This window comes from Phyllostomus hastatus, unplaced genomic scaffold (genome assembly GCF_019186645.2).
Source record: "Phyllostomus hastatus isolate PE091 unplaced genomic scaffold, TTU_PhHast_1.1 phas_scaffold_182, whole genome shotgun sequence".
Taxonomy (NCBI): domain Eukaryota; kingdom Metazoa; phylum Chordata; class Mammalia; order Chiroptera; family Phyllostomidae; genus Phyllostomus; species Phyllostomus hastatus.
This window is the reverse complement of record NW_025334013.1, coordinates 9,857,997-9,882,091: the sequence shown is the minus strand read 5'-3', so window position 1 is coordinate 9,882,091 and position 24,095 is coordinate 9,857,997. Positions and strand designations below refer to the sequence as shown.

The 24,095-nt window shown below is 59.1% G+C and overlaps 1 protein-coding gene across 1 annotated transcript; it reads right to left on the bottom strand.

The window, feature by feature from the left end:
• Window positions 1-698: 698 nt before the first annotated feature.
• On the bottom strand, window positions 699-20,776 carry PADI6 (peptidyl arginine deiminase 6). The gene is made up of 16 exons (XM_045859663.1): window positions 20,667-20,776; window positions 19,772-19,955; window positions 17,974-18,046; window positions 15,621-15,688; window positions 14,787-14,898; window positions 13,892-14,017; window positions 10,342-10,520; window positions 9,959-10,062; window positions 7,677-7,788; window positions 6,291-6,398; window positions 5,929-6,083; window positions 5,033-5,189; window positions 4,805-4,928; window positions 3,629-3,699; window positions 2,271-2,432; window positions 699-1,101 (listed from the first exon to the last, which is right to left on the bottom strand). Exons 1-16 carry the CDS (start codon window positions 20,756-20,758, stop codon window positions 868-870), a joined length of 2,061 nt encoding a protein of 686 aa, XP_045715619.1. The 5' UTR covers window positions 20,759-20,776; the 3' UTR covers window positions 699-867.
• Window positions 20,777-24,095: the final 3,319 nt, after the last annotated feature.

Genomic DNA, 24,095 nt, shown 5'->3' with positions numbered 1-24,095 from the left:
CCGCCCACTCCTTGCTGGGGCCTGGACACTGGCTGTTCACGCGAGCACACCCGCCCTCCCAGTAGGCATTGCCCCACTCCAGGCACCTGGACTGCTTGGAGTGTCATCCGTGGGAGGAGAGGCAGGGTGGGAACAGCCAGAATCGTTCACTTGCTGTAGCAGCATTTTTGTGCCATTGAACACAAGGGCAGGCAGGTGGGAATAAACGACTTCAGGCCCCAGACCCCAGAGTGAGCATTGCCTCTCCTGGACGCTTAGGCGTAATGGGAGTTGGCCCAGGCCTGCCCCTGATATACGTGTCGCCCAGCGGGTGCACACCTGCAGACCCCAAGGAGACCAGAGCCCCTGTCTGACAAAGCCAGCTGCTCACGAGGCCCGAAGGGCAAAGGGCGCCACCCTTCCTGGCCAGGCCTCCCACGGCTGCAGCAGGCGGCCCACGCAGTGGCCTCTCCCTCCCCCGCCTGATCTGTCCCACTTGGCTCAGGCTGCTGTCTCGATGTTTTTCTAGAGGAATTCAAGCAGTCTGATTCCCATCGCTTCTCACCCCAGACAGCCGTGAAGGTTGAGGCTAACAGCAACTTGTAAGCCCCGTCCCCTGCCCCCACAAGCAGGACAGGTTGGCCACAGGTAACCCACCTGCTCGGCTTTCCGTCCTCCAACCCCCAAACAAGGCAGCCACTGCCAAGATGCATTCAGAACAGCCAAAGCTTTAATGACCACTTCTCAGCTGAAAGCTGTCTCCATCTCCAAGGGGTTCAGTCTGGCAGCCTTTGCCACCCCACTGGATTCTGGGGGACGGGAACAGGATAAGGACCCCAAGCAGGGCCAGGGCACAGTGACACTGAGCCATCTGTGTGGGGCGTGGGTCTAAGGCACCATCCTCCACCACTTGTGGGCGAAGGGCACCCGGCGGATGTTGGCGCAGGCGCAGAAGTCTCCGATTTCGGTCAGGTAGCAGTCAAAGTCGTTGATGAAGGTGCACTGGAAGCCCAGGGGCTCCAGCAACTGGCGCATCTTCTCTTCCAGGCAGCAGGTGCCCTTGATCTGGGGCCCAAAAGGCTTGGGGATGCCCAGGTTCTTGCCCATCACCGTCACCTGCAGCTGTTGGAGAGACGGGGTGGGCAAGGCCTGGCCAGGCTGGGGCTGCAGAAGAAGGCTGGCCCCTGTCCGTCGGGGTCAGAAGCCCCCCCACTGGGTTCGTGCAGTGCGGAGGAGAACCCAGCTGCCTCTGGCTGGACCGGACCGGGAGGAGCCCGCCACACCAGCACCCCCCCGGGTCTGCGTTCGTGCAGACCTCACTCGGCAGTCCTGGTGAATCCAACTCCCTCCTGCTTAAGCCTCCAATGGCCTCACCCTCCACGTGGTTCGGTAGCAAAACTCAAGTCCCGCCTGGCCAAGGCCTGGCTTTGCCAGCTTCCCTGGTTCCTTCCTCTCCCGCATTTCTCAGTCTGGCCTGAAGTCCTGTTTCCTCATGACCTTGCCCGCCTCTGCTGGAACATTCGTTCCCCCACCCCTAGCTTTGTCAGCAGACCTTGTCCGTTTTTTACCTCAACTCGAGCATCTCTTCCTTAAAGCAGTTCCCACCAGGCCACCCCCCAACCTGCTCCCAGGGCCTACGGTAGGCTCCTGCTCTGTGCCCCGAGGGCCACGTTGGTCTGGTAAAGTTGGCAGGTACCCACATGTGGCTGGGGACCGTGGGGCCTGTGTCCCTGGGCCTCGGAGAGAAGGTCTGCAGGTGTTTGAGGGACTGCTGAGCGCGAGCGTCAGAGCGCGTGCTAAGTGGCCGCATGGTGGGTCCCAGTGCGAGAAAGGTCAGACACCGGCCAGAGTCGGCGTAGGCTCGGCTCGGCAGGGTCCCATGGGCACTCGCACGCCCCAGCTTCTGCCCCACAGTCTACACAGAAACCGCCCCTGTGAGTGTGAGCACTTCCTGTGCCGGATGCTGCCCTGGTCCCAGGCTCTGTGGACAGGGAAGTCCTGCTTTGGGGAGCTCGCCCATCGTCTCAGCCAGCAGGTGGCTTGGCTGCCTTGACTCTGGTGGCAGCACCGCATCCCGGTGTCTCAGCTGGGCTGCACGACGACTACCCCAGGGCCCAGCCCACAGTCACTACTTGGCAAGCCCCTCAGCCTGGGCCCTGCACACGGCTCTGCAGGGGAAGGGCTCCTTCCTCCACCTTACTTCCTCTGAGAGCCCATTGCCTGCTCTGCACCGCCCCCCATAGTCCAGCACCATGTATGTCAGGGGACCAGCCCGCCCCCGAGCCTCTCACCAGGTTGGGGAAGTAGGGCCTGGCGTAGAGTTTCTCAGTCTGCTGGTTCGAGGGGACATTCGTCAGCTGCTCCAAGCAGAAGAGCTGGGGGACGTCAATGATGTCCTTGTCCTGCAGGCCCAGCTCCTGCTTCAGGATGTGTCGGTTCAGGTTAATGCACCTCTGTGGGGCAGGTGGGCCGGGACGGCTGTGAGCTCCCGGGCGTGGAGGCCAGCGGCCTGCCGCAGCTCCCACCTCCCATCACCCCATCCCGCGGAGCCCCGCATGGCAGGCCAGCCCCCGGATAAAGCGGGCAGTTTCCTTTTTCTGGGAGGAAGTGGGGGCTCAGAGGAAAGACCTGGTCTCGAGAGGTCAGGATGCCACAGCCAGTTGGCGCTGCAGCAGCTGCTAGCCCTCGTTTTGCTGTAGCTTGGGTCCCCCCTTTGGCCCTCAGTCCCGGCTGGGGTGAGGGACCTGGGCAAGGACAGGGCGCCAGGGGGCCAGGAAAGGGCCTGAATAAATCCTCAGACCAAGGCACTCTGCTTCCCTCCTTAAAGAAGGGACAGGAGGAGTGGTCCCCACTTGGGCATTTTCCTGTCCAGGCCCGGTGATGCCAGGCACCCGAGCATCTCCCTGGTCTGACACAGGGCACGACCCCCTCACCCAGGATACTGTCCAGGGCTGTCTTGACACCAGACCTGGCCGGTACCCACCCCGCTGTGCCAGGAGGCCTTCCCTGCTTTGGCCAAGGTCAGGGCACCAGTGCGTTGTGGCGCTGCATGTGCCTTGGCCGGGAGCCATAAAGAACCCAGAGGACAAAGCAGTTTTGTGCCGACCGTGTGACCCTGGGTAACGCCACCCTCCTCTGGGCCTTGGCCTCCCTTCCAGAAGCCAGGCAAGCGCTTCGGGGCGCTCCTGTGCCTCCCACAGCCGGTGACCCACATTTGCGGACACCTGAAGTGCTGCTGGCCGACTCTGGACACCGAGCCGATGGGCCCGAGCATGGAGAAGGCCCTGGACTGTTCCTAAGTCTCAGGCACTTAGCTTCCTGGACAAGTCAGAGGTGGGGTCCCCCGCCCGGAGGCTGCTGAGCTCCAGCAGTGTTTTCTGGCCCGACCCTGTGAGTAACGCAGTGAGTGAGGCATGAACTTGGCAGTCCCACGGGTTCAAACCCAGTACCCAGTCATCAGCATAGACTTGACTCCAAGCCTGCCTACCACACACAGGCGGGTGTGACCTCACGGGGTTGTTTCGAGGACTCCAGTAATGCATCTTGCATGCTGCTTGGGCTACAGTAGCTGCTCAGTTAGGAACTTGTTTATATCGTCATTGCCTCCCCCCACTTTCTGGAGAAGGCCGCCCACCTTCTCGGCCCCTACCTCCACGTAGTTATTCTGCTTCCTCAGGTTCTCATCGGCCAGAAGTTGGTTGATGGTGGTGGACTCCCTCCCTGGAGGAAGGAGGAGGAGGAGGCGGCGGGCAGGCTTGGGAGGCCAGGGAGTGGGCAGCCTTGTCCAAGGCTGGCCGGACTCGAGCCCCGGGCACGGCTGGCTGGGGATGTTCTCGGGCCAGTGACTAGAGTGGGTGACCTGGCCAGTCTCTAGGGACCCACCTAGGTCAAATGTCACCTCTAGGGACTGAACGGGGCCACGAAAGCCCAGGCGGGACTCTTCCTAGCCCCTCTGTCCCTGGCAGGGTGGAGAGTCCCTGCTTGGGAGGCAACCTGGAGCGGGTTCACAGGTGGCGTCAGCCCCACCCACCTGTGACCTGCACGCCTCTGTGCGTTCCCTGACCTGTACAACCGGGCTACCTTCCACCTGTGACCTTGACTGAGTTACTTAACTTTGCTTCCCAGCTGCCTCGCCTTTCGAGCAGTTCAGCTGAGGTAACACCAAGTGTAGCATATGGCACGTGGTTCGTGCTCAGTAAACGTCACTTTCCATAGTGCTCCTGGGACCCGGAGGTTTCTGGACCCCACCCCAGAAGTCGGTGGAGGTGGTCTGGGGTGGGGCAGAAATTCTGCCTTTCTAACCGGCTCCCAGGTGGCCCTCAGACCACACACGCTGAACAGCGAGGGTCTACGGGACTTCCTGCCACCCTCTCCCCAGGGCTCCACACATCTAGAAAAACTGCAGCACTGGCTACGCAACCTCCACCATCTGCTCTGTTCTCCCTAAGGGTGACTGGGGAGCCCTGAAGCCCCAGTACCGAGGTGCTTAACCCGACATTCCCTAAGTAGTCCTGGAGACTAGTGCTAGCTGCTGGCCCTCGCCCCTCCCCCACGGAGCCATCCGCGTGCTGGCTGAGTCCCCTTCACACACGTTCTGGCAGCCGCAGCTGTCCCAGAACTTCGGATCTGCCTGTGCTGTCCCGGCACCCCCAGAATAGCCCGGAACTGGAAGATGATGTTCTAACAGGGTACATGCTATGCTTTTATGTCTCCCTAGGACCCTTTCTTCCAGGAAAGACAGTAAAATGGCTCTCCAGAACGGATGCGTGGGGAGGAGCGGAGGAGGGGACAGGCCCCCACTCTGTGGCTGAGGAGTCCCCCTTACCGTTGGAAAGGAGCTGGTCCTCCCTGACTTCTTCGAACAGAGGCATGCTCCCGTAGCCCTCCTTCTGCTTCTCCTGGAAGAGTCTGTAGCAGGAGCTGGGGTTGGCCAGGAGCAGCCAGAAGCCCTGGGCGACAGGGAGCTAGGGTCAGACTCGAGCTTCCCCTCTGGAAACCTCTTAAGGGTCTCTGCGGAAGGCGGGAGACGCCCTCTGCCGTCCCCAACGCAGACCTTTTCGTCCTCGCTCTTGACCGGTGTGGGGAGGAAGCACATGAACTCGTCCACGTGGCCGGTCATCAGCCAGTCTGAGAAGAGCTCCACTGGGGCCTGGACTTGCTGGGCGTAGAGGAAGTCACGCAGGTCCTTACCCATGTCCCTGCCCTCCTTGCTACAGGGAAGAGGATAGGAACAGCCCTTGAGCCAGCGCGGCCCCGGTTGGCCGCCGACTCCTCGCTGAGTGTCAGGCTACCTTCAGGTAACTGGTGCTCTAACTGCCCCCTGGGCCCCAGTGACAGTCCACAGGGGTGGGCTGGTTAGGAAGAATCCCTTACACGCTCAGTCGTTTGGAGCGTTGCCCCACAAAGTTGTAAGATCACTGGTTCGATTCCCAGTCAGGGCACATGCCTGGGTTGTGAGTCCCTGGTCAGGGTGCATGCAAGGGGCAACCAGTTATTGATATTTCTCTCCCTCTTTTTCTCCCTCCCTCCCCTTCTCTGAACATATATAAAAATCTTGAAAAAAAAAAAAAACAAACCTCAGGTCCAATTCAGCACCGAGCCAAGAGATTCTAGAAAAAAGACTGGACCTTGGGCCTCAATATTTCCTGGCTTTAGATTAATGGCCATCAAGAAGTATAGCTTGGAGGGAGGCCACCTAGAAGTTCGCCTCTTGTGGAAGTGACATCCCGTTGGGTCAACAGGCCAACTGAGTTTGGCGTGCTTCCATTCAAACTCTGGAATCGCTACTCAAAGAATCTTTCTCCCTTCAGTTTCCTGTATGAATTGCAGACTCAGACATCCTTACTTGCGAATTTAAGGAATGATGGAGGCAAGCAGAACCGGGTGACCTGCCAGGGTCCCTTCCTTTAGTTCTAAGACATCTGGCCACCACCTGACCTCTCGCCTCACCTTGGGTAAAAGCTGCTGCCAATGAGGATCCTGCCTAGAGGATACTCTTTCTCTTTGAACTTGACAGGCGGGGACACCATCAGGTTCCCGATGGAATCCATGCTGGCTACCCTGTGGTCCTGGGTGGATTGGACCATGTAGCCAATCCTTGGGCTCTGGAAGGAGACCCGGTGGGGGTGGGGGTGTTAGGAAGGATGGGATTTAAGCCCCAGTCTCACCCCTAATTCAGACTCTCAGACTCCCACGCCCCTTGCTGCCCCCCCCCCCCCCCACCAGGCCACCTGGGCCCTCCCATCCCTCCTGGACAGGCACCAGGCCCGAGAGGTTGACCGAGTTCGGATCAGCCAACCCGAGCCCCGCACCAGAGAGTATTTCATGGGGAAATCGTCGAGCTTGATGAGCCGAGGGGTGTCGAGAACCAAGGACACGGTCTTGTGGGGAGCCTGGGTGTAGCAGAAGGCCATCTCGTCCTGGAGGGGACAGGAAAACAGACTGTGGTGACGTCTGCTCACCGCGGCCGCTTGCCTGCCTGCATGCCTTCGTCTGGCTGGCAGGGCACAGGGCTCCCTGCACCCGGGCCACCTCCAGGGCGGGGCGGGGGTTGTGGGTGGGCAGGCAATGAGAACACGTCTTCCAACGCCTGCTCAGCCCTCAGAACTCAGCTCAGGAACGACACCTCCTTGGGGGCACTTTTTTGGACCCGTTCTCCTGCTCAAGTTTAAACTTCAAACCACTCACATTCTTCCTTCTCTCACCCTTTACCCCCCACCTGTGAACAAGCCTCCTTGGCTCCGTTTCTAAAATACCTTAGGAGCGGTCTCACCTGGACGCCACGTGGGGGAGCCACCGTGATCTCTTCCCTCAGTTACTACCACGCCCCCCCAGCCGCCTTCTCTCCTGTCCTCGTCCTCAGACCTGATCTCTCTCTCAGCTGCAGGGTCTTTTCGGCCCTGATTCGTGCCGTCCGACATCACCCCGTCTTGCTCTGAGTGTGTTTCTGCTCCTCGCCCTGGCTTGCAAAGGCCCTGGTACGTGACCCAGCGTTACCTGCGTCTGACCTCTTCACCCTGACCTGGCCCTCCAGCCCCATTTCTGCAGTCTCCCGAGCGTGGCCCCCGTGATGGCCTTCAGTCAGCTGCTCCTGCTTCTAATCCGCCCCCCAAGCCCAGCCTTTACTAGGCCACCTCTGTTTCCTGCGTTTGAAGGTTTTGCTGGTCTCCCAACCCCCCAGTCAGGCCTGGTCGCCCTGTCATCTCGCCTGCGCAGCACTTAGAGCTCTGTCTGTGCTACAGCGGGGACAGTGCGGTCCCGCCCGTCTCCAAGAGTCAGAACGGTGCCAGCGTGTGATCACGCAGCTCCTTGTGCAGAACAGCATGCCAGGAGGGCTTCCTGCTCTGCCAGGCTCAGACCGGACCTGGAGCGACGCGCCGGCTCTGGCAGCCTGCCGCTGAGGGCGCCAGGCCCTTCAGGTGCCCGGGGGTCAAGGGTTGGTGTTCTGTGGTCCTGACTGCACATGCGCCCTGAGTTAGGAGAAGTTGGACCCTGAGCTCTGTATTCCTCGGTGGGTGTGACTCGGGCACGTGGTTCCATCCGAGCCTCCAGGGAGGTTCAGAAGACAAGGACACCTCCGGGTAGGCTAGCTTTGCTGGGAAGGTTGAACGGAAGCCCGAGACGTTCGTCGCATGGGCTGCCATTGCCATGTCCCCTGCACCTCCCCCACTGGCAGGGTTCCCCGGGTGGGGTGTTACCTGGAGCCACCTGCCCAGGCGGTTGGGGTCCTCGTAGACAGATGCCACCTGGCAGCTACTCTTCTCACTGAGCTCCATCACCGTGTTCACAAAACCCTGGACCTGCAGCTCTCTGCCGCGGGAGATAAGCCAGCTCTGGGAAGGCCTTCAAGGCTGCCCTCCTCCCCCTCCCCCTGGGTCATGACCTTGCTGTCCCAGGGGAAGGGGGCACCTCTTTCCGGTCAGGAGAGATGATGTCCCCACCCAGGAGAGAAGCAGGGGGCTGTTCCCCCACCTCACGGAGCATAAGCTGGCAGCTCAGCGCGTCTTGCCCAGTGTCACCCGGCTTAGCTCACGGCCGGGTCTGGTCAAGAACTGTCCGTATCAGTCCCCACTCTGGTGGCCTAGGACCCTGCTCGGTCCTTATCCTGCCATCACTCTCTACAAGTACCTTCTACCCCTGCCCCAGGCAGCTTGGGGCCGCCCTAGGCTCTCCTGCTTGGGTCTGCCCAGAGGGCAGCGGGCTCTTCTCTCCCCGAGGGGGTTGTATTTTCCCCGGAGAAGTCAGGACTTTAGGTGTGCCCCCATGAGCTGGCCACCACGGCTGTTGCACCACAGCTGTCGTATTTGTATGGGGAGCAGAAGGTGGGGCTTGAAGCCCGGGATCTCAGTCCCAGGGTGCCCTGCACCGTGCACCTGAGGATCTCAGTGCCACGGTGCACGGCACCCTGGGACCCGGGCACTGTCCTGCTGGTCCACGCTGTGCACCTGTTCCTTGGAGATCAACAGCGGTGTGGGCAGCTGTTTAAGAAGACCACCCATCTTACAAACAGATCCTCAGGAGTTGCGTGCGGGCAAGGCCACACTATTGGGAAGTGTCAAAACGGGTATTCTAATCCTCTTTCTGGTAAAAAAAAAAAAACAAAAACAAAAAACAAACAAAAAACCCCACAAAAAACAAAAACACTTGTGTGACCAGTCTATGCTCCTGTTCCAAAAACACTTTCTCAGGAGCTGACCAGCCTGACCAGGCCTAGAGCTGTCTTGGGGGTGTGTGCTGGGTGTCTGGGTCTTCTGTGGCTAGGCCAGGTCCGGCCGTGCCTGCCCACCACCGCTGTGGGAGGCTCCCAGGAGACCCGGGTTCCCCCAGGTGCCTCCTGGGAGTGAACAACTTGTCTTCAGATACAAAAGGCAAAGTAGCAAGAGCTGGTGTCTGTGTATGTTATCAGCAAAATTCCTCGAGCCCCTCCCTGGATGGTCTCGTTCTGAAACCTGGCATTCCCAAGGACCCGCCTGCGGAAGGGCTCTTTTTGTCTGATAACCCCACGGGCCTGGGGAGGGGAGGGGTTCCTCCGTGTCGTGTGTTGCTGCATCCGGGTCATTGAAGCCTCGTCTGTCTTCGACTTGACAGACCTTAGGATCCACCCTGCCTCGGCCTCTCCCCCACCAGGCACACCACCTCCAAGGTCTCGACCTAACGTCCGGCTCCGTCAGCCCCATCCTCTCTTCTCGCCCCATCCAGGCGCTGGGCCAGCTGCGTGACCTCACAGGGACCTCTGGCCCTCGACAGTTCTCATTCCCACCCCCCACCCCTGCTCCCACTTCGCCTTTCTTCTTACCCAGCTTTGAGTCTATAATCATCGCATCCCTGCCCAGCATCGCCCTGGGTTTACCTGCCTGGCCGCTTACCAACCTCCAGCCCTGATCAGAGCTGGTTCTGCATTTACGCTTCCCTAGAACTCGAGTCGCTGGAAACAGACCAGTCACCATGGGCTTTTCTCTGAGTTGTCAGCTTAAACAGGTGCTTAGCACTGGCTAGCTTGAAACCACCGGAGTGGGGTCTGTTGCAGCCCCGAGGCTGTGCCCTGACACATGGGGGGTGGTCCCCGAGGCCCTGCTGGCCTTGGCCCCGTCCTCGTGTCCCCCTCCCCTCCCTCCCGTCACCTGCTTTGTCCTAGCTCTGCAGGCCTCCTTGCTGTCCCCAGGACACACTCTTGTCCTCACCATTCCTTCCTTCTACCTTTTGCTCCGTGGCATCTGATAATACCTGAAGGAACACTGTTTACTTGTCAGTCACCCCATACAACCATGGGCAGGACCTCGAGTTCACAGCTCTGTCCCTCATGTGGTAAGTGTTCGGACTCGTACTGATGACCACACCTTGGGGACCAGGCAGCTCAGGTGGAAGGGGTCCACTTTCCTGATGAGAAGTCTAGTCCTTTTTACTCAAGTGCCCGCAGACGGATGGAAGGGGGTCCTAGGTATGGGAGCGGCCCGGCGCGGGCAGCCTGAGGGGTTCTCACCTGCACAGGTAGACCTCCAGAGGCATCTGGGTGCTCGGGGTAAAGATGCAAGGAGCCACCCGGAACACCACCGTGTCCTTGTGCACCAGGGTCTCTGGAATTAACTGCGACAGAAAACACGGTCCTGTTGGTGACCTGGTTCCACATCTACCTTCTTCCCTGTCCCCAGGACTCCAGCTGCTTGGTCCAGGCCACCTCCGGGCGCTCACCTGTCCTCTGCCGCTCTTTCCCCCAAAGGTGGCATGAAACCCCAGCTCCACCCGCCGAGCTGTGTCCTCCCCTCTGTCCTTCCCAGCCAAGAGGGATGTCCCTCCCAGCCAAGAGGGATGTCCCTCCCCATGCTTTCCCTGCTCCAAGAGGGGTGTGTCTTCTCAGGGACTCACCGGGTCTTGAGACTCTTTCACCAGGGAGAGAGAGAAGGAGAGGAGGCCAGAGAAGCTGGCGGACGGGAACTCGGTGGCCTCCACGTAGAGGGTCTCCTGCAAGCTGCTCTCCAGCCGGGGGAAGTTGTACGTGTGCTGGCCTGGGCCCAGCACCAGCTCAAAGGTGCTGGAGTCGTCTTCTAGGAAGGAGGGGAGGGACAGGCCAGCGGTCACCACAGCCGGTGGCCCAGGCGACCGGCCCCTTCCTCACCCCGGAAGCCTGGCTGAGAGTTCCAGGAGAGCAGGCGCCCCGCCGGGCTATGTTTCTGTCCCCATGTTTAGGACAAAGGCCTGTCACACTTCAGGACTCAGGGCTCAGATACAAACGGCTGCTCTCAAAGGCTCGTGGTGGGCTGTGCATTGCCCACCTTTGGGCAGAACGTCATGAAAAGCCTTGAAGGGGAGAAACGACGCACAGAAGGGGACTTGGCAGCCTCGCCCGAGAGGTCCAACACCGCCTCACTGAGCCCGGGGAAGCGTCAACGACAGCCGTCTCCTGGGTGGAACGGGCTCCGCTCAGGGTTTCCGAAGAAGGTGAGAAGCTTCCTAGCACGTGGGTCGAGCCCACGCTGTTGCAGCTTTAGATCATGAAACAAAACCACATGTAGAAGCGAACAGAGGGAAGTCGACCACATGTAGTTGTCTCTGGTTAGTTTGACCCCAAGTTCATCCGTTCTCCATCTCTGGAGATCGCCGTGGCCCAGGGCCACCAACCTGGACCGCTTCTCCCTACCTGGCCTTCCTGCCCTCGTCCCCACCCTTCTCACCCACCACCCGCAGGGTGGCAGCCGGAGCCCCAATGACAGCTGCTCCAGCTTAAAGCCTCTGGATGGATTCCAGTTTGGGGAAATCTCACTGTAGGTTGACCTTGGCCACGGAGGCCCTGAAGGGTCCGGGCACCGCATCCTCCTCATACATCGTGTGTAGCAGGTGGCCACTGCCTTGGTCTACAGTTTCCTCAGCGGGCCGGCAGGCGGCTGCTGAGGTCACAGCTGTCCCCAGGGCACAGGCTCTGGTTCACTGCCTCTTGCTCTGGTTTACGGTTCTGCAATGGCCTGGGTCGGGGCTTGTCCCTGCAGAGGGATTCTAGCTACTAGCAATTATGCAGAAAAACCTTCTTAAAGGTGCAGAGGTGCTGGCCGCAGGCTTGGCCTCAGTCCTCTTGCTTCTGCTGCTGCTGGCTGTGTAGAGGCTGGGCTAGCTGGGGTGCCCCTGGAGGCTTCTCCGCTGGCCCTGGGCCAGGCCTCGAGGGGGTCAGACTGGACAAGATGAGCCTCACACCAGGACCCCCGCAAATCCCCCTAGCCCAGAGACACAGCCCTTTCGACTCACTGCTGAGGTTGCAGCTCGGTGCCCTGTGGGTTCCCAACTCTATAGATGGAATCATGGCTGACCGCCACTCGGCCCCCGAGAGCTGCTGCAGACCCAGCACCTTCACCCATGCAGGGGCCCTGGGCTCCCATAGGCGCTCCACCCTAAGCTGATTCACCAGGAGTGGTGAGGGCGAGAGGGTCCCAAGTTCGCCTGCTACAAGCTCCTTACCAACCATCTCGGGCCTTCTGCACTTGACCTTCTGGGGGACCTTCCCTCTGACACCGCCGTTTCGTTCATGCTTATTAACCCCACTCCCAGTGTTCTCCCCCGAGCACGTGTGCTCCTTCCTGCAGTTCTCTCCAATATCTTCCCCCCCGGCCCCGGCAGGTCCCCTCTGCACACAGATGGGCTGTGTCCACCACCACCTTCAGATTTGGCCCCCCTTCTCCACCCCCTCAAGTCCTTCCCCTTCTTACATTTCCCTCCATGGGCAGTTCCTTCCACAATCTGTACTCTCTGCGCCTGCCCACTTTGGCCTGGCTTTCATCCCCACTGTTCTCCTCAGACTCACTAATGACTTGCTTTGAAAACAAGACGTGACCACCAGTCTGGAATGCCTGCCAACGGCACCCGCCATGGGTGACCCCGCTGCCTTTGCGTGCTGTGTCTGGAACCTTACGCTCCGGATGCCTATCTCTCCAGAAGCTTCTTCTCAGCCTCCTTTACTGTATCTTACAGACTAGTGGCTCTCAAACGTTAGCTTATTCTGAATCCCTTGGAGGTCTCATTAAAACATTTTGGGCGATGTATCCCAGCCTTAAAAAAATGTTTAAGTTAAAAACATAAAAGCCCTGGCCAGTGTGGCTCAGTTGGTTGGAGCATCGTTCTGTAAACTGAGAGGTTGCAGGTTCGATTCTGATGAGGGCACATGACTGGGCTGAAGGTTCGGTCCCCAGTTGGGATACGTACGAGAGGCAATTGATCAACATCTCTCTCACATTGGTATTTTTCGCCCCCTTCCCTCTAAAAATCAATGAGCATGTCCTCAGGTGAGGAGAAAACCAAACAAAGCCAAAACACAAAGGTGGGTGGCTTGGTACACACGTGATGAAACAGAGCACCTGGAGTGGGCCATGGGACTCACTGGGCTCCCGAGTGGACCCCAGGCACTACCCGGCTTAGCACCATTGTCTACACCTGGCGGACCTCAGGGGCCTCAGCAGCCCTCACAGCCTGAGCCAGGCCGTGACCCATAGGTTTCTAAGGCTCCCTCCTAGCCCATAAGTAGAAGGGCCACATACAACCTGGGCTACCTTTTCTGTCTAGTCCCAGGTCCCTGCCAAGTCCCGCCGTGACCTCTGGTCGGCAGGAGAGATGCAGTGGGAGCCAGCAGAGCCCGAGAAGGCAGCAAGGGGCGTGTGCTCCCACAGGGGACGCCGAGCTGGTCCGGCACAAACCACAGGCTCCACCAAGTGCCCAGCTGAAGCCGAACGTGGCTTCTAGAACAAGGTGGCAAGCTGACATACGCCTCCGGGAGTGAAGAGCTAGGTCTCCGTGTCAGGACTGCAGAAGCCCTGGGCACTAAACCTGCTCAGCGAAGTCAGAAGCCTTGTTTGTTCCAGGCTGTTTCGCTGGAGTGGACAAGCCCACGTTCTGACCCGACAGCCCCGACACCGTTACAGAATGGGGACGTGCTGCCCGCCTGCCAGGCCAGTAAGGACTGAAGGTGGCGCGGGGCCTGAGGTGGACGCCCCGGCATCGCTGCTACTGGCTTCTTGGCCTCTGAACCCCGAAAACTGAACACAGTGGTGTCCTGGTTCAGGAAGGAAGGTGGGTTCTTCTGGCAGGAGTCCGTGGGAGGAGGCGTTACCTAATCTGCATCAGGCAGGAGCTATTGTTCTAGCCACTGCGCATGTCTCCTCTTCCAAGTATGGGAGTCCTGCAGGATAGGCGCCCTCACTGCCCCTGCACCCCCCCCCCCCCAGGGAAGGTGGCCTGGAGGCACAGTGACGCACGCATGGGTGCAGTTTTTGGTGACAGTGGCAGCCAGACAACCCTAGGGATATGAATCCAGACACAACAGAGCCTGGCCAGCATCTCTAGGCTCCCAGCGGCTTTCGGAGGGGACCCCGCCAGGTGTGGGCGTGGCCACACGTCACCCAAGGAGACGAAGCGGAGCTGGTGCCGGAACACCCACCTTGGGGCCGGTAGACCCTCGCCCTCTTCGCCTCTTCCTCGGAGGTGTGGAGAACCAGCCGGTGCTTCCTCAAAATGCGGCTGGGCCCCTGCACGGTCAGCACCATCTGGGACAGATTCTTTATTTCTAGGCAAGAGACAAGGCCAAGGTTCAGGGCCTCTGGAGGCTGGCGCTCCAGGGGTTGGTGGGGGGCCTGCGTGCTGGACCTTCTGCCTCCTGCTCTGCCCAGGCCGCCCAGGCCTGCCTCACGCTTTGCTCCCTACACGGCTGGCCACAGGCAACTCGCAATTCTCGGGCCCGTTTTGAGTGAGGGGGGCCCTGACCCCCCGCCTATGGTAGCCCAGAAACACCTAGAACACGGCCTGGCGTGGTCAGTGCAGTGCGAGTTTCCCTCCAGTCTTGGTGTGAACAGGGACAGCTGTCCTGCTGCTGAGACCAAGAACCGAGGTCCTGACATGTGGTCCAAGAATTGACTGCTTTTGCCTGGGACAGTCAGGGTCCCGTCCCAGACTACGGAGGGTTTTAGGGGGAGGGTCCCACATATCCCTTTGTGTCTCCATTTATTCTTCTCACCTACCCTGGGAGCCTGACTGTGTCAGGCCCATTTTACAGAGGGCGAAACCAGAGCAGGGAGGCTAAGCTAACTGGCTCAAGTTCATAGCCAGGAAGTAACAGTTTGTTACCTGACGTCAGCTCCCACGTTCTTCCCACGGGGCCATGGGGCCTCTTTCTTCCTACTTACAAGCTTCAAGTCAGTGAGACTCGGCTGGCCCAGACTGGCGACACCAGCCTGGAAGCTGTTTGCTGAGGGGTGGGGCGGTGGAGCCGCAGGGTAAGGTGGAGCCCGAGGAGGACAGGCGGCAATGGTCCCAGGCCGTGGCCCTTCCTTCCTCACCCTCTGCGGAGAACTCCTTCGTGGTCTTGTCTGTGGCCCGGCCCGTGTCAGCGGGATTGCAGTTCACAAGCAGGATGGCGCCCCAGCCGCTGGGGCCCCAGACCCAGTTTTTCTGCAAAGAGGACAAGAAAGGTGTTTCCGGAAGACGTCGGCAAATGCTCTGTTTTTCAGGTGCTACCCTGCATCAGGGCGGAGCTGGGCCTCATCTTCAAGGTGATAGGGGCCTCTAGGTCGGACTCTGCTGGCTCAGGTGCCTTACAGGACCTGGAAGGCGACAGCAGGGAAGTGGGCCGAGAAGGGAAAAAACACCTGGGGATGGGCCACCAGCTTTCTACCTGGTGTCAGGAAGTAGGGACTGAGGCCAAATGGAGGAGGAGACAGGTTCTAGCTGAAGGGGCCGCTGACCCAGCCCCTGCTCTGGTTGACTATACCACCAGGCTAGGGTGTGGACCTAGCATCTCCAGACATTCTGGCTCTTTAAGATTTTAGAAAGAGGGGAAAAGGGAGAAAAATGGAGAAAACACGGATGTGCAAGAGAAACATCAATCAGTTGCCTCTCCCACACCCCCAACTGGGGACCCAGCCCAGGGATGTGCCTGACCAGGAATCGAACCAGCGAGAACTTTGTTTGCAGGACGACGATGCCCCAACCACTGAGCCACACCAGTCCAGGCTAGTTATTTTTGTTTTTGTTTTTGTTTTCAACTAGAAATTGACACCATCAGCTCTGATTTGTGTTGCATCGATTTGACACGATGAAGGTCAAGTAGAGAGGTCGTTGGCCAGGTCTGGCTCAGGGTCCCCAGGTCGGCACCCTTCCCCTGGCGGCCTCACCTTCACCCACTTGTCACTTGCCATCTTGATTTGCCCACTGCGGTAGACGTCCGCGTCCAGGGAGACCGCTGCAACGGGAGGAAGAGGTCTCAGCCCCCTGGGCCTGCTGGAGCCTCGAGCTAATCCCCCAGGGCCGCCCAAAGCGGGTGTCGGGCCATCCAGCCTTCGGGCACGCGGTCGCCTCCGCTGGGAGAGTTCGCCAGAGGCAGACTGCTGCCTGCCAGCAAGCCTGGGGAGGCCCAAGTGTTTACGTGTCTCCCCCGGCCTCTTGGGGACTCACACAAAACAAGTTCACTGCGGCCATGATGCCCCTGTGTCCCTGATGCTGAGGCTTACCTGGAAAGGCTCACCCCCTCCCAGCCTTCTGGAAAGCTCCTGGCATGCTAAGACCCGGGGAGGGGTCAACATGTAGCAATTGCAAGCCCCTTTAGAGGTTACGGACCCAGGCTCGGCCCCGGAGACCACCACAGAGGCTCTTTCTATCGTTCATACATTTCACTTCCTGCCCCTCCCCATTGCATAATGACCGCTGGGTGGCTTTTGTCACCGGACATGCTATTTCTCAACTGGAATGTCAAGGCCAAGGGGATAGGCCTGGGTTGCTGCTGAATACTCAGCACCTGGCACAGGTGCTCAGGACCTGTTGCCTGCCACAAACCAAGCACCATTCTAGGCCCTGGGGGTCCAGCTGAGTTCAGGTGTAAAGGTGTGTGTGTGCGTGCGTGTGTTTGCATGCACGTGGCAGGAGATGAAGAAGTAACACGTGTCTGATGGTAAAAGCGCTGTAGAAACAAGGAAGGATGGAGCAGGTCACCTCAGTTGTAAGTAATCAGAGAAGTCTTCCAAGTTGAAATGTGAGCCTGGACCGGGAGGCGGCCAGAGATTGGTCCATGTTAATATCTGGAGTTAAGAGCAAATCAAATAGGAATGGCAGTGGAAAGGTCAAGGTGGCAAGTTCAAGGGTCAAAGACACCAGTGTGTCAAGAGCAGAATGAGCACGGGGGAGAGAAATAGGGCACAGGTTAGAGGTCACATCAGCTAGCTCAGGTAGCCTCTGTGGATAATCGTGACCCCGGCTTTAATCCGAGGAAACAGAAGCAGTGGGAGGCTTCGATCCAAGGAGACATTATCCAATACGCCTTTCCAGGTGTGCTGCTCTGGGGGCCGAATTAAGACTGGATGCGTAGAAAGGTAAGGATGGAGCAGGGGGACCCCACAGGGGGACCTGCACAGTGACCCAGGCAAGAGGCCAGTGGCTCAGACCAGGCTGAGGGCCTTGCAAGTGGAGAGTAGCTGGATTCCTGCTTAAGGCAGCACCACCAAGACTCACAGATCCGCACGGCCCCAAAGAAGAATAAGGGAGATGCCTGGTTGGCTAGAAGGATCGACTATGATCTATGGTAATGAGGAAGGTCATTAAAAACAGGTGTTTGGGGTAGAGCATCTCAGCCCAATTTGGGATATGTTCAGCTTGAGACATCGGGTCGATATTCAAGTTGCGTTGGGTCAGCAGAGAGCCAAGCCAGGTTAATAGGAGACACCTGGCTAGAGAGTTTTGGGAGCCATCTGCCTGTAGAGCCACGTGATGGGCCACCTGAGCCACTTCCGGTGCCAGCAAGGATCCAGCCAAGGGCTCTGAGAAGGAACAGCCAGCTATGCTGGGGGGAGCTGGGTGCAGGGTTCCTGGAGTATTTCCAGTGAAACAGATTAAGAAAAAAAACGACCAGTTGCATTCAACGCTGATGAAGGCAGAGGAAGAGAGACGGCCCCTGGGCAAAGAGAAGCAGGAGCTGCCAGGATCCTGGATAAGGGCAGTGCTGGCGGTGGGGGTCTGATCGGAGCAGGCTCAAGAGGAAGGGAGGAGACATCGAGGACGCGGAGACGGCTGCAGAGGAGCGGAAAGGTGGGAGTGAGTCCGAAGACACGATAGCGTTAGGCTCGAGCATGAATGGTACAGCTTATTGAAGAGAATAGGCATCATAGGCATCGTCGCCTGTTCTGGACCCATCCGGAGGGGGAGGGGGCGATGCAGTGGTGTCCTACATCAGCCGGAATTGCTGCAGGGATGTGCTGAAATGTGCCTGAGGAAAAGGGACCCAGAGTGATTAAGAAGTTAACTTTGAACCAAACTCCTCATCCACTGGCACCAGCCACGGGCAGGTGGGCAGGTGACGGGAACTCACGGATGTACGATGGCCTCTGTTCTCAGAGAATGAGGGCGGTGGTAGGAGGGCGGTGGCGGAGCCTTGAGGGGGGAGTGTGGGTGATGTGTCGAGTGAATCCCCGAGGACCCATGGAAGCATCTCATTACAGGGAGAGCCCCTTCCTCTCCAGGGCTGGGAACAGCACTCACCGATGCCGGTGAGGTAGAGCTCAGCTATGGCCTTGGGCACCTCGTCGTTGGTCCGATAGTATGAGACCACGACCTGTGGAGACAGCATCCAGAGCCCATGGGAGCAGGGAAGGGCAGGAGCGGGGCCTGGGCCATGTACTCAAGTCTGGCCCCTTGACCTTGGTCTCACAGTACAGTCCCCTGACATCTCACTGGGTGCCAGTCAAGGGCCCTGTGCTGTAACTCAGACCAGGTGAGAACAACCTGTTTAACATGCCACGACCACTCCAAAGACGTCCACGCTCAGGTCTCCTAGCCCACCCAGGTGGGCTCCACCCCCAAGGGCAGCAGGATCCAGGGACTTGACTGTGTCCTTCAGACAGGAAGGGGGAGCACGGGATTGGAGATCCAGGCTCTCTGGCTCTGGAGGTCAAGCTTTATTCAAATTATGCCCGCCCTCCTGAGGTTCACCTGTTACCCCATGAGGAGGGCAGGGGAGAAGTGGGGCCTCCAATCAATCAAGCCGCACATTCAATAGGAAGCGGAGTACCTGGGGCGGGGGCTGGAATTGGAATTCAGTCTTTCCTCTGTCCCAAGCCAGCTTCTGCTTCCAGACAAAGACTTGCCCTTCAGCCATTGGCCTTGACCACGAGGCCTTCACCACGAACCAGAGAACCAAACACTAGCTAGGGCCCCACTTACATGCGCGCGACCACCACCTGTCCCTAAAGGGAAGCCCTTGTCCTCCAAGGTCAAGCGTCTCACTCCACAGGTCCCTCCTGGCAGGGCTGGGGACTGGGCCCCGGGCAGGGTGCTTCTCAGGCCGTGCTGCCTGCCTCTGGGTCATCGTCTGCCTCGGGCGCATGGCACAGACTGGGTGTGTACCACCCTCCTGCCATCCCAGGCGAACCCCCCGCCACCTCCCAGCAGACCACGCCAGCAGCTTCTACTGATAGGCGCCCCGGCCCTGAATGGGCCTCATCTGGGAGTCTCACCCTCGGCCTCCCCGTGGAGCCACCTGGGGCCTGGGAACTGCTGACGTCAGGACCCCACCCCGAGGGTGACTTAACTGGCAGGGCTGTGGCCCAGGTGTTGAGTGTTAGAGACCCCGGTGCCTCTAATTGCTCCGCAGGAGCCACCTGCCGCCACCACAGAACCACCACCGATGCCTAGCCCACCACGAGCCTGCCGGCCTGTTCTACACCACCAGAGGAAGTCGACCACCACCTGCCACAGGTGCCCCAGTAGGGAGACAGCTTGCCCAGGAGCAAGGGCACAGCCGTGGGCTCAAATCCCGGGTCTTGGCCCACTCCAGTTATACCAGTTAACTTGGCGGATGTACAACAGGGTAAAGCCGACCTCTGTGTGCAAGATACCTAGGTACACGGCATGCGTTTGATTCACATTAGCTCTTAAGCGTCATCAGGCTCTCCGTCTCCAGAAGACTGGCCTTAGCCAAAAAAGCTCATTGGAGTTCTGCTGCCGAAACCTTTTAAGGCAGCCTTCCCCAGCCGCTGGTTTGGAAGCCAGCCCAGCGCCGCGGTCAGCAGCACACGCAGACAGACCTGTCTGAGCTTGAATCCCAGTTCTGCCACCCACGGACGTGGGCAGGGCCCTCCCTCTCAGTGCCCCCATTGCTTTATCTGTAAAACGGGGTCACACAGTGCCCACCTCACAGGGGCGTCTCAGGCACGCAAGGTCAGCCGTGCAAACCCCTGGGCACTGGATGTTTCAGGAGCTCAGGAAATGCCAGCTGTGGGGAGGCAGACCCCGGGGTTGTGCGAGCTTTACTCCAACCCCTCCCCGCACCCCGGCCTACCATGTCCTCGTCGATGGCATTGGCAGGGGACGTCATCTTCATCAGCACGTTCTTGGGGTTGGACAGAAAGCGATAGGTGGTGACCGCCTCCTCTTTGGTGGTGGCCGGGATCATGTTGTGGGTGTCCACCAAAACCCCCGCAGAGCCGCTGACGGAGAAGGAGTCGCACCCCCGTGGCGCACACCTGGCTTGCCCAAAACGGGGACAGACTTCAGGGCACGAGCGTCTCACCTTCTCAGCCTGGAGTGCCGCTGACGTGGTGGGGTGAACTCCCACCCCCTCTCTCCTTAGGGTGCAGAGGCCTCCCTCGTTTATGGTCAGGGCAGTTTTGAAGGGTCCTTACACAACTCCACCTCATTCTCACCCTCCCCTACTCCAAGGACCCTGATGTCCTCTCTCCAACAAGCTCCAGCCCAGGCCCCAGGCCCCACCCATGCTCTGCAAACTACCAAAGCTACATCTTACTCGTAAGCCCCTGACTCCCGGGGAGAAAGGAGCCCCAAGGGATCCCTGGAGCAGAAGAGACCCGGCCTGGGCCAGGGAAGGTCTCTGCTATGACCCCAGGAGAGACCTGGCCTCTTGGGAGTGTCACCTGTCCCAGTTCACAGGTGTCTCCCTTGAGAGGCAGCCTCGCCCCCATGCAGGGAGTGAGGGGACTGAGGGAGGGCAGAGCATTTGCTCGCAAGGCCCCCAGCCCACAAGGGGCAGCGGTAGGGTTCAGTCGGCGTCCTGCAGCGTCAAGACAGGGAAGCCCTTAGGGACCCGAACCTGGCTCCTAGTTGAACTAAGGCAAGACAATGAGATAAGATGCAGAGGAAGGAGAAAACCCCCAGCTCCCACGTAACCCAGGGGCAGCTCCAGGAGGGGAGCCCAGGTAGGGCCCCCAGCACCTCACCCGCAGAGATCCAAGCAGAACTCCATACCCAGCACACAAACGACATGCGCGGGCCTGTCCAGGGACAGGCGGATGACGCCTTGGAGGGACATGGCCCGGCCCTCCCAGCTGACAACCCACCCCAGGGCTCCCTGCTGCCCTCCCCTCTTATGCACTCAGGGGCTCTGCAACCCGCCCCCTTGTTAAGAAGCCTGCAGCAGCTGCCCAGGTGTAACTGGTTCTCTCCATGGAGGCTGCAGAGGAGCAGGCGGGGCCCAGAGTCCCTCCATCACGATATGTTAGGCAGTTTGTGCCTGCAAGCCCGAGGCTCGTGCGGGGCTGGCTGCTTAGGTCTCTGGCCTTCAGCTGGGAGCAAGGGGGTTCTGGGGGCTCTGGGGGCTCTGGTCAACCCGGCCACAGTGCTGGAAAGCTGTCAGCAGCAAGTCTGCAGAGGTGTGTGGGGTGGTGCTCGGGGTGGCAGCGTGAGGTAGCCCCGCCAGGTTCTAGAGCCTCGGCTCTAGGGGTGTGTTTCCTGGAAATTGACAAGGTGAGCCCTGCAAAGTGGTGTCAAGGCTACAGCGGTTGCAAAAATGACCAGGGAGTCTTGTGTAAGTTGCAGATCCTGGGCCTGGCAAGTGTGGGGTGTGGCCTGGGAAGCCAGCTCCCGGTTAGGGAGAGCTCCTGGTCCACACTGAGTCACTAGCTCGCTGTGGGGCTTGGCAGGTGTTTGTAGCATGAACGGGGGAGCCAGCTGCTCCTCATCTCCACTGAGCTCCCTCAGCAAAGGAGTGGGAGCTCCTGCTCCAGCCCCAGGGACTCGCCAGCTGCCTTGAAAACGGTGTTCATTTCATGTTTAAGTGAGGGTTAGGGTTATGCTTGAATAGATGTCATATTCACATGGTCCCAAGTTCAAAAGCGGCTTGTAACAAAGTCTCCCTCCTTCTGTCACTCACCCACTCAGTTCCCTTACTTGGAGGCCCTCAGTGGCTTCAGTTTTTCCTGCCTTTCTAAATAAATGTTGGGTGTAACCAAGGAAACGTGTGTATATCCACCCCTCCTTATTTTTACATGAAGGGTAGTGTATACTACATAGTACTCCTTACCTTGCTTTGTTCACTTCATAGCATAACTCGGGACAGGAGGTCTTTGTATCAGTGTGTAAAAAGAAGCCTTATCCTTTTTCACAGCTGTGTAGTATTCCACACAGGTCACACCATCATAGATAAGTATTTGCATTTGTTTTCAGTGTTTTGCCCTGACACACGACCCTCTGGTGCGTAATCTGTGTAACAGCGTGGTGGGTGTGAGTTGGGTACTGAAGACCGCTCATTTAGCCAGGCTTCTTAAATTTGGGACTAAAAGTAAAAATAGGCCTCCTTGGAGGGTTGAAGAACACAGCATAACCGTCGGGGTGGCTTTGTTTTGAGGGGTCTTAGAGCAAGGGGTTGGCAAAGAGACCCTAAACCCCTCTGGTTGGGTTGAAAGCGGGAAAACTGATCAGGCAGGAGGCGTCCCACATGTGGATGCTTGCCCCACCAAGGGCTCACCCACGCCCGCCCGCCCACTTGCTCACACAGGTGGCCAGGGAGGGGCTGCAGGGAAGCTCTGTCCCTGTAGCCCTCAGAGAGCCCTGCTCGGTGCCAGGGCTCTGTCTGAGCAGAGCAGAGTGGGGTGGGGTGCCCTTGGTTTCTCTGGGCATGAAAAGGACTTGGGGAGGTCTAGAGGGGGTCCTGCTCCCGCTCCAGGGGTCTGCCTGTTCGCTACTGAATCCCTAGCTACCACAAAAGTCCTGGACATAGTAGATGCTCAGTAAATTCTCGTGCAGACAATGAGGCATCCACGAGGCTCTCCATCCAAAACAAGAGGTTTGTAACCACAAAGCAGTATTACAGAGGGAGGCCCGCAGCTCCTTCAGGCGCTTGTGTGGTGTAGGAGGTTCTCCGCTCCCTCTTCAGTAGCTGAGTCCCGCTTCCACACTAGGTCACTGTGGTGGATGCTATGGTGTACCACCCCCGCGCAGGGCAGAGCCACGAACCCCACCCCCCACCCCCCGCCCCCAGATGCTACGAATTGGCTTCTGGCAGCTCACAGCAGGTCCTCCTGGGATTGTTCTCTGCCACTTCCCAAGGCCACACCCCCTCCTGTGGAACAGACACATGCGATGAGGGGGACAAAGTCCGGACTGTGCATCTTAATTCAGGACAACTCCAGGGCCTGTCCCAGCCCCCGAGCTGCCCATGACATTACCTGACACTTCTGTGGCGCCTCTTCCCAGCTGGCCACCTCCCAGCATGCCCCACACCCCCTCCCAGGTGTGGATCCTGTGAGCCCCACCCCACAAACCTCCAGCAGGCCAGTCTCCCTCTCAGAATCCAGCATAAAACAGTTGCCAATCTCTGCTCAGAAGTTCAAAAGTCCAGACCAATGCAAAAAAACCCCTCCAAACTCGGTTTTAGGAAGTTCAGTCTTTCCCATTGGGGTTTAATGAGGGACACAGATTAGGGCTGGGGGAAGGGGACACTCAGCTTCTTTCCTTCCTTTCTGCCTGCCCCAGCTGGCAGACAGTGGTTCCAGACCTGGGGGAGGCTGAGGAGTAACCCCCAAGTCCACCAGCCCCCAATCCCTGGAGCCTGTGCTGTCTCGTCTGCAGAAAGAGCCTTTGCAAATGGGACTCAATTTGCAGGTGTGATGGGGTCTCTGAGGAGGGGATTATCCTGAATTATCTGGGTGGGCCCTAAACGCATCACTCGTGTCCTCATAAGAGAGAAACGGGGAGTGGCGCAGCCACCAGGCAAGGCCAGCTGCCAGCCACCAGAGAATGGAAGGGCCAGGGACCAGACTCTTCCCTGGAGCCCCCGGAGGAGATGGCCCTGCTGACGCCTCGGTTTCAGCCCGGTGAAACAGATCTGGGCCTTCTGGCCTGCAGAACTGTGCGAGAATGAACTTCTGTTGACTTTAGCCGCTCAATTTGTGACCCCTGGGGGAGGGAGGGAGCCGGGGGGTTAGGGAGGGGGAGGGAGCAGCACGGTGCCTGCTGGAGGGCACTGCCACAGGATGCTCTGTGGGGCCGGCGGAACTTGCACCTGGTGCTTTGTCCACGGGGGCTTCCCTGGCTCCATGACCGATGCCCCCCGTGCCCCACGGATGGCTGGGGATGCTCACCCGCATTGGCCTTGATACAAGGGGCTGCTTTAGCCACCAGTTCGTGTCCGGATCCTTTGTAGCCCCAGGAGGCTGTCACTGCTCCAGGCAGCCCTATGGATAAGGTTTGGGATGACCTCACCCAGCTTCTTCTGTGCAAGCCACCATTCCTGGTCCACAAGGAACACAGCACATGTTCTGCCCCGGCAGTCCCGGGGTGGGGGGAAGCAGCCGACTCTCTTCAGCCAGGTCCGTGGGTCCCTTTTTCCCCCGTGTGTGGGCAGAGGCTCTGCACGTCCATCTTTTCCA

Coding starts and splice junctions, on each gene's coding strand:
- PADI6 (XM_045859663.1), bottom strand. CDS start 20,758: ATGTCCCTCCAAGGCGTCATCCGCCTGTCCCTGGACAGGCCCGCGCAT. Junction 18,047..19,771: donor ATGCCATCGACGAGGACATG/GTAGGCCGGGGT, acceptor CTGTCTCCACAG/GTCGTGGTCTCATACTATCG. Junction 14,018..14,786: donor GAAGGAGTTCTCCGCAGAGG/GTGAGGAAGGAA, acceptor TCTCTTGCCTAG/AAATAAAGAATCTGTCCCAG.